The sequence below is a fragment of the Nicotiana attenuata genome, unplaced genomic scaffold (genome assembly GCF_001879085.1).
Source record: "Nicotiana attenuata strain UT unplaced genomic scaffold, NIATTr2, whole genome shotgun sequence".
Lineage (NCBI taxonomy): Eukaryota > Viridiplantae > Streptophyta > Magnoliopsida > Solanales > Solanaceae > Nicotiana > Nicotiana attenuata.
This window is the reverse complement of record NW_017670303.1, coordinates 233,378-242,656: the sequence shown is the minus strand read 5'-3', so window position 1 is coordinate 242,656 and position 9,279 is coordinate 233,378. Positions and strand designations below refer to the sequence as shown.

General features: G+C 40.2%; 1 protein-coding gene across 1 annotated transcript; it reads left to right on the top strand.

Moving 5' to 3' along the window:
• Positions 1–383: 383 nt before the first annotated feature.
• On the top strand, positions 384–9,009 carry LOC109237502. The gene is made up of 7 exons (XM_019403816.1): positions 384–486; positions 659–857; positions 7,228–7,294; positions 7,406–7,421; positions 7,463–7,537; positions 7,656–8,292; positions 8,418–9,009. The coding sequence occupies exons 1-7, from the start codon at positions 384–386 to the stop codon at positions 9,007–9,009; spliced, it is 1,689 nt and encodes a 562-aa protein (XP_019259361.1).
• Positions 9,010–9,279: the final 270 nt, after the last annotated feature.

Here is a 9,279-nt window from a genome sequence, read left to right as displayed (position 1 = left end):
CCTACTAATGACATTGTGTAACGACCCAACCGGTTGTTTTGAGAATTTGTATTTCGTTCAGCTATTTGAAGACTTGAGTAGCTTCATATGATGTATTAAGACTTGTATGAATCGTCGATTTGGTTTTCAGGTGATTCGAGATTGATTCGGAAGAATGATTCTCCACTAGGAAGCTTTAAGTTGGAAGAGTTGACCAAGTTTAAATTTTGAGTACTGATCTCAGATTGGAGTTTTGAGGTTCCCGTTAGGTTTGGATGGTAATTTTAGACTTGGGCGTATGTCCATTTTTGCATTTGGATATTTCTAGAAGGTTTCGACACTATTTGGCGAAAGTTGGCAATTTGAAGGTTCGAAATGTTCATAAGTTTGACTGGGAGTTGACGATGATATCAGGTTCAGATTATGGTTCCGGGAATCGTGTACGCTTCAAGGCAGTTGAGGAGGCACGAGAAGAATTATCCGGCGCACGACCTCGAGTTAGCTGTGGTTGTCCACGCATTTAAGATATGGCGGCATTATTTATTTGGTGTTCATGTGAATGTCTTTACATATCATAAAACACTGCTGTATATATTCAAGCAAAAGGAGTTAAATTTGCGACAGAGGTGATGTCTAGAGTTATTAAAATATTACGACGTTACCATTCTCTACCATCCAGGGAAACCTAATGTTGAAGCTAATGCCTTAAGTCATTGGTCGATGGGTAACGTAGTGCATTTAGAGATAGAGAAAATGGAGTTATCTAGAGAGCTTCATCATGTGGCTTGTTTGGGGGTTTGGTTAGTAGATTCTGACGATGGTGGAGTTTTACTCCAGAACATTGCAGAATCATCTCTCATAGCTGAAGTAAAGGAAAGGTAGTACAAGGACCCAGAGTTGGTCAAGTTGAGAGAGCGAGTTCTGCACCAAAAGAAGCCGCTGTTAGAGCTTAGGTAAGATGGGGTTCTCAGATACAGGGGTCGTCTATGTATTCCATATGTAGCAGGGCTACGAGACATGATTATGTTAGAGGCACATATTCATCCTGGGTCGACAAAGATGTATCATCACATTTATGATGTATTCGTGGAATGATATGAAGAAGAACACTGCTGAGTTTGTAGCCCAATGTCCTAATTGTCGCAGGTAAAGGTAGAGCACCGGAAACCTACAGGGCTAATGCAGACTATAGATATCCTAACATGGAAATGGGAGGCGATAAAAATGGACTTCATCATTGGTTTGCCTCGTTCTCATCGTAAGTTCGATTCTATATGGGTGATAGTCGACATGATCACGAAATTAGCCCATTTCCTACCGGTCAAAACTATGTATTTTGCCAAAGATTATGCGAAGTTATATATTAAAGAGACAGTGAACTACACGGGGTACGATTATATATTATATCTGACCGAGGGGCCTAGTTTATAGCGCATTTCTAGAGTCATTTCAGAGAGGTCTAGGGACCCATGTGAATCTCAACATAATTTTCATCCACAGACTGATAGAAAGGCCGAGCGCACGGTTTAGAAGCTCGAGGATATGTTACGAGTATGTATGTTGGATATTAAAGGAAACTGGGATGATCATCTACCTCTTATCGAGTTTGAATATAATATCAATTACCACTCTAGTATTCAAATGGCTCCATACGAGTCTATGTATGGGCGTAAGTGCAGATCTCCTATAAGGTGGTTTAATGTTGAAGAATCTAGGTTACATGGATCAGAATTGGTTCGGAAGGCTGTAGAGAAGATAAACCTTATCTAGGAGCGACTGTTGATAGCTCAAAGTCATCAGATGTCATATTCTGGTATGTGCCGACGAGACTTAGAGTTTGCAGTTAATGACTGTATATTCTTAAAGGTTTCGCCTATGAAGGACGTGATGAGGTTTGGCAAGAAAGGCAAGCTTAGCCCACGGTATATTGGGTCATATAGGATTATTCGAAGAGTGGGACGAGTAGCTTACAAGTTAGAATCTCCTTCAAAATTAGAGCATGTCCATCCGATTTTCCACGTATCTATGATACGGAAGTGCATGGGGATCCTACTCGAGTGGTGCCCATTGATGATGTACAGATCACGAAGGACTTGTCATACCAGGAAGTTCTAGTTTTCATCCGAAATAAGGAGATAGCCAGCGTGAAGGTTTTATAGAAAAGCAGGAACATGGAAGAGATGATGTGGGAAGCGGAGGAAGAAATGAAGTCTAAATATGTAAGGCCCCGTAAAAATTTCGCTAAGGAATTTCAGGTTTTGTGGTGCCGAGTTAGGTTAAAGTGCTCAGTAGTAAAAAAAGAAATTATTTATCTTCACGGCTCGCAAGCTCTCCGTGACACGGGCTTTTTGGGTTGAAGAATGCACTGAGGAGTGGATGAAAAGTTTTGGCAGAAGAAGGCAATTCTGCGGTCTGTTTCGCGACCGCAGAGCCGTTTTGCGGGACGCATAATCATCGCAGAGTTGAGCAGAAACATTGTTGAATTTTGAGGGTTGTTTCGCGGTCCATTGTGCGATCGCATACTTGTTTCGTGGTCCGCACTTCTGTCGCAAAGTTAGGATAAGGAAATTTCGTTGGGCGATTCAGTGGCCCATTCTGTGGCCGCATAAGTAGTCTGCGAACCATAGACCTATCGCAGACCGGTCCAGTACAGCCCAGTTCCTGGGCATCATTTTTGCGGCCCATTTTGCGGGCCGAATACCTGTTATGCGGTCCATTTCGCAGATCTAAGTCGGAGGGTCCATTTTTCTATTTTTATAACCCGACCCCATTTTGATAAATAGCCTTTGGGGCTTAATTTGGGACGATTTTCTGGAGAGTTTAGAGAGTGGTAAGAGTGTTTTAGAGAGAGAAGGAGGGAACCTAACAGTCCAATCATCCAATCTTGCACAAATCTTAAAGAATCAAAGAAGCTAGCCACTAGATTATCATCTATCCGGGTAAGTCCTATGCCTAAGCTTTCATGCAAGGGGTTAAGAGTTCAAATATTTTGTGGCGTTGGAAATAGGCCATGCATGTGGCACTAGGTTGTAGTATGTGGAGTTAATGAACCATTTTGGTAGTTTCTTGTTGAAATTTGGTGAAGGAGGAAGGGATTACAATTTTAGAGTTTTGTAGTCTATTTTGCATGGTAGGTGTTTGACAAAATTCCTAGGAGAGTTACACCATGGGAATCCTCCTAGTTATTAACCGATTTTTGCTATGTTCCTATGAATTGTTATTTCTAGAAGTGTTGAGGCGTTGTAGTAACTTAAGAAAAGCTCAAACAAGGTATGTTGGCTAGACTTTCTCTCTCAGAGTCGAATTCGATAATGTTTCCATAAGTTCAAGTATGGTTGGATCAGAATTCCTAATTTCTATATTCCAGGTTATCCCCTATAAACTTGATTATGCCGAATGAGCCTTATGTCGAAAGATAGATGGTCAAGGTATGGTTTGCATATTAAAATGGCATGCCTTTGAGTCGTGTTTTAAATGAAAACTAGTATACCAATTGGGTGAGAAAAACTCGATATGCTCAAGACTCCTAATTAGTCATATGTGTACCTAAATTCTTGATTGAAAATGTATTGTTGTTGGTAATCTATTATTGCTGTTGGTAATCTATAAAGATGCTTGAAAATGAAATAAGTGAATTGGGGGATATAGTGGGTGGCCTACGTGCCAAGAATCTAAGTTATAATTGTGACTAGTTATGCCAATGAAATGAGAAAGACTATGAAATGAGCCTCGACTCAACTGTTTTTAAATGACTTCTAAAGTAGAATTTGCCTAGAAGCTCTTGTACTCAATGTATGCCCATAAGTGGTTGTTTTAACTGATGCCCTGCCTTATAAATACATCCATTGTGATTCGAGTTCTTACATACTCCGATATTGAAATTGTACATTGTCGTTGTTGGGAAAGAGTATTTCATGAATAATTGGTGTATTGCTTGTTTATGACTTTGATGTATGTTTCTATTGCTGGTTGGTATGCCTCATTCTTTGAGATGAACCCTTTTGTGTTTAAAGTTTCCATTACTAATGAACTTGATGTATATGATTTCTGAAATATTCTATATGTTGGTATTTGGTGGTGATCCTTGAAATTAAAAGAAGTGAAAGTGTTGAATATGAAATACGGCCATCGTGCCATGAATAAAGAATCTTGTGAATGGCCAAAGGAGCCAAGAAAATAGTGTTATTGTGGGTGGTTGAAAATTATAATGAAGATCTATACAATGCGAAAGATTCTGAGATAAATACATTTCTATTTATGTTACCTTTGTGTGCAAATCAAATCAAAAATGTTTTTGGTAGTATCATTAGCAAAACCGAGGAAGGGTGGGTCATAAGGCCCACACCTGAAACTACACTTGCCGGTGTAGGGGTGGATTGTGATTTTTCCCCTCATTTGGGATGAAATTGAAATATTGATGAAATTATAATTATTTCCCTCAATTGGAATGAAACTGGACCTGTGAAGTGGAAAAGTCAACTCACACGGCATATGTGGGAAGGCGGCCTAGCAGATCTGGTGGAGATCGGACGCCATGTTGCGCACATGGTGGTACTACTCTTGTAACAACTTTCTTTCGCATCACATGTCAAACCACATTATTCGTGGGGAGATGGCCTAGCTGATCGGGCGTGATCGGACTCTGTGCTAACAAAGACGGTGGTATATTGGTGCTAATGATCTCCCAATCAAAAATATATATTATTTTCGTATTTTGAAAATTTTATGTTTCAATTGGGCATTTGAATATTTTTGATTGTGACTTGATGTTTCTGTGGTTTTCCTTTCTTATATGGTCATTCTATTTTGAAAGAGGACTTTTAGCTATACATACTAGTACTATTCGATGGTACTAACGTCTCTTTTGCTAGGGGTGTTGCATCTTTAATGGACGCAGGTGATTCCTCAGCTGGCAGCATTGATCAGTAATAGCGGTACACTCTCTTCAGCTGACTTGGTGAGCCCCACTTCATTTCGGGGTCATGTATCTTTTGTTTCTCATGTATTTGAGGTATAGCCGGGGCCTTGTTGCTGGCATTTCCATATTACCCTTCAGTTGTACTTAGAGGATTCGTAGACAGATTATGGGTGGTGTTTGATGTTGGGGATTGGACTAGAAATGTTGGTATTTGGCAAACATATTTTTCATTAAATCTATAAACTTGTAATATTTTTAAAATTATGACTGAAGCTACTAACGGAAATGAAATGGAAGTTGCTAATGAAAACTTCTTAGTGTTTGATTAGTGGAGTACATCTCCTCTTTATTTATGGATGAGTTTAGCTAGAAGGAAATCTAACGGGCTTGCTCAGTTGGGTCCACTAGGTTGAGCGCCGGTCGCGCTCCCTGAGTTTGGGGCGTGACAAAATATGCCCACTTATTTCAAACTAAAGATATGACTCAAGATGGATATTACAGCATAGCTCAGTTCAAACCAGTAGGTTGTGAGGTGAGCTCTTATTTTTGACTTGCAGCACTTATGATTGCCGACCTTGTGAGGACAAGTGTTGCTATTTATAGATATGGCCCTGTGTGGCACGTGTATTGTGTTTTCTGGCTGCGTGCAAGTTGGGCTAAGTCCAGTTTACAGAGGAGACACTGCGAATTGTTTTCAAGTCTCTAAGAGTTAACATTCGAGGACGAATGTTCTTAAGGGGAGAAGGATGTTACACCCCTTACTTTCATGTTAGAATGCGTCTTAATTGAATCAATATGAGCCGAAAAGTGTAAGGAACCTTATGAAGATAATGATGGGCTAAAAGGAGTGTTAAGGAAGTATCATAAGGGTTGGAGTCAAAGATGTTATAACCCGTACTTATGGGGTAAGACTAGGAGTACTTAATATTCTATGGAGTTTGTGTTTAAGGTAATTAAATCATATTATATTCGTATGTTAAATTTTAAAGTCAAACAAGTTGTAAAGTAAGAGTCGGAAAAAGTTATTGCAAGTTACGTTCATAATTTTACTAAATTTGGGTCTAATGTCACTGAGCTTTTCTTCCAATATACTTGTAGTTACGGGTTTAGTTTCCAACACATTAAACCGTTCATCGATACAAAATCAGAGTAGAGATGTTCGTATTTTCGCGAGATTGCGCATGCAGCCCCTAAGGAACCCACTTAGGCGGTGGCCAGCCTTTTATGTTTTAAACTAGTCAATTTGTCCGCACTTTGCGCGGTCACAAAAAAATATTGAATTTAATATATGATCTTGTAGTTAATTTGGTCGAGATATGAGAGATAAATTTTGTGTATGTGCATATACAAATATTTATATTTACTCTGACACCATAACTTTCTATGTCAACAATTCTCAAATTTATTTCATTCAAATCATAAAAGTAGAAAAATGATTATTGATAATCATTGATCATGCACTTCACAGATCCCTAATGCATAACATACGTGGTCTTTGGAGCTCTTCCCACCAAGCATGATATGAAGGTAAATCCATGTTCATAGATTTTGATAGATATGCAACAATCCTATAAAGGCTTGAACTGAAGCCATTGTGAACTTCGAAGCCCGCAAAAAGAAATCTAATTCAATTATCCTAAATCACTTACTCAAACTAAATAAAGTACTCATCAAAGTAAAGTTCTTATCACCCGCAACCTACTTGATAAATGAAAGACCAATACATAACTTCAAAGGAAACGAAAGGGAAAAAAAAGGACAAATAATTAACACATGAAGTCACTTGATAACCTGCGGTTGTATCATGTATTTAACAAAATTAACTTCTCCTTATCCTTACTTTCAAATTCTAAATTTGTTTGGCTATCAAGACTCGCTTGAAAATAGTTTTTTCTTGCCGGGAATTTTTCTTGAAAATAACTGTTAGTTATGGAGGGAAAAAAAAGAAAGAAAATTAACGAAATTAACTTTTTCCGACCATTACTTTTCAATGTTATGGTTAGTTCTACAAAGAAATGTCATTGCATCTCATAAACTAATGCAAACCATAGAGCAATGTGTCAATAATAAACTTTCCTTTAGTATTGTAGCCACTAAGCGCAACTCGAGTAAACCATAACAGGTTTTCCGGACATCCTAAGTGTCTCTTTCTAAACCTGGGTATAAAGGGAAATAGAGTCACCTCTTAGCTTGAATGTTAAAAGTAAAATTTATTCATTACTTGCAGAAGAAAATGTTAGTTCTATTCACTTTATTTGGGTTTTTCATGGCATACCTCTGTTCTTCCTCCTCTTTTTTTTTCCCTTTAGTTTCCCCCTTCTGTTTTGCAGGTATTCATTACTGGATCAGAGCGTGCGACGGATGTCAAAATCGGTTGGAGGCAGCGGGAAATTTAAGGTTACTACGGCAGGACGACCTTGACATTTATGACGATTCACCTAGGTTTCGCACTAATCGGGAGTTGGTACCTCCTGTTCTTTGTTTAATATTTCTGTCTTCCCTTGTTAGTATCCAATTAGTTTGTGTTAGTTTAAGCCTGATTCTTGATTGACTATAATTATTTAGTGCATCTGCCTGGATATTTTTCTGTCTGTTTTAGCGACAGTTCTAGCGTAATTTCTATAGATTATAGTGGATGGGGTGAGTGATGGTGGAATAAGGTCATGTCCTCGGGTGGGGGAGGGGTAAAAGTGGTANGGGGGGGAGGGCAAAGGGGGCAAGGGAGTCTCTAGGCTGAGAGTGGGGTCCTGGAACATAGGAACTTTAACGGGAAAGTCTATAGAGTTGGTGAAGATCCTCCAGAAGAGGAAGATCCACATAGCTTGTGTCCACGAGACTAGATGGGTGGGTTTGAAGGCCCGAGATGCTGATGGGTTTAAATTGTGGGTCTCAGGACGCGAGAGAGGTAAGAATAGGGTAGGTATCTTGGTTGACATGGATCTTAGGGAGCTAGTGTTAGAAGTTAGGTGGTTGAACAACAGGCTGATGGCTATTAAGCTGGTTGTGGGAGGGTCTACTTTAAATGTGATTAGTGCTTACGCGCCTCAAGTGGGTTTGGACGAGGAGATTAAGAGGCGCTTCTGGGAAGAATTTTATGGGTTGGTACATGGCATTCCGCTCATCGAGAATTTATTCATAGGAGGGGACTTCAATGGTCATATTGGAGCGATATCTGGGGGGTATGACGGCTTGCATGGTAGCTTTGGCTTTGGAGTTAGGAATGGAGGAGGTACTTTGTTGTTGGATTGTACTTTAGCCTTTGATTTGGTGATTGCCAACTCGTATTTTCTAAAAAGGGAGGAGCACTTGCTTACATTCCGGAGTCGTTGGCCGAGACTCAAATTGATTATCTACTCCTCCGGAAGTACGATAGGAGTCTCTGCATGGATTGCAAGGTTATAACAAGTGAGAATCTCACGACTCAGCATAGATTATTGGTGATGGACTTAGAGATTTCAAGGAAAAGGAGGAAGAGGTTCGTTTATGGTCATCAGGTGGGGTGCTTTGACTAGTGACATAGCACAGGAGTTGCGGGGAAAGTTGTTGGCTATGGGAGTAGTGGGGACGCGAGCTGTATGTGGACCACGACAGTGAAGTGTATTAGAGTAGCTGCGAGAGAAGTGTTAGGGGTCTTGAAGGGTTTATCTGGCAGCCACAAAGGTGACTGGTGGTGGGGTGAGGAGGTACAAGAGAAAGTGGCAGCACGGCAAACGGCGTACTTGACGCTTATAGAGAGCATGGATGAGGAGGCGAAGAGGGTGAACATGGAGGGGTATAGGAGGGCTAAGAAGGAGGCAAAGTTAGCGGTTACAACAACTAAGACTACAACATTTGGGTGTTTGTATGAAGAGCTTGGGGCCAAAGGCGGGGACAAGAAGTTATACAGGCTAGCCAAGGTGAGAGAGATGAAGGCCCGTGATCTGGATCAAGTTAAGTGTATCAAAGATGAGGAAGGTAGAGTCTTGATTGAAGAGGCTCAGATTAGAAAAAGATGGCAGACATATTTCCATAAACTCCTAAAAGAAGAGGGTGATAGGGACTTTGTGTTGGGCGACTTGGAGCACTTCGAGATGCGCAGGGATTTCAAGTATTGTAGGCGCATAAGAGAATAGGAGATCGAGGGAGCTATGTGTAAGATGCAGAGGGGTAGAGCTACCGTGCTAGATCAAATACCTGTGGAATTTTGGAAAAATGCGGGTAAGGCAGGTTTGGAGTGGCTCATTAGGCAGTTCAACGTCATTTTTAGGACGAAGAAGATGCCCGATGAATAGAGGTGAAGTACGATGATTCCTCTGTATAAAAACAAGGGTGATATCCAATATTGCAGTAATTATAGGGGGATTAAGCTGCTAAGCCCACTATTAATGTTTGGAGAGGGTGAT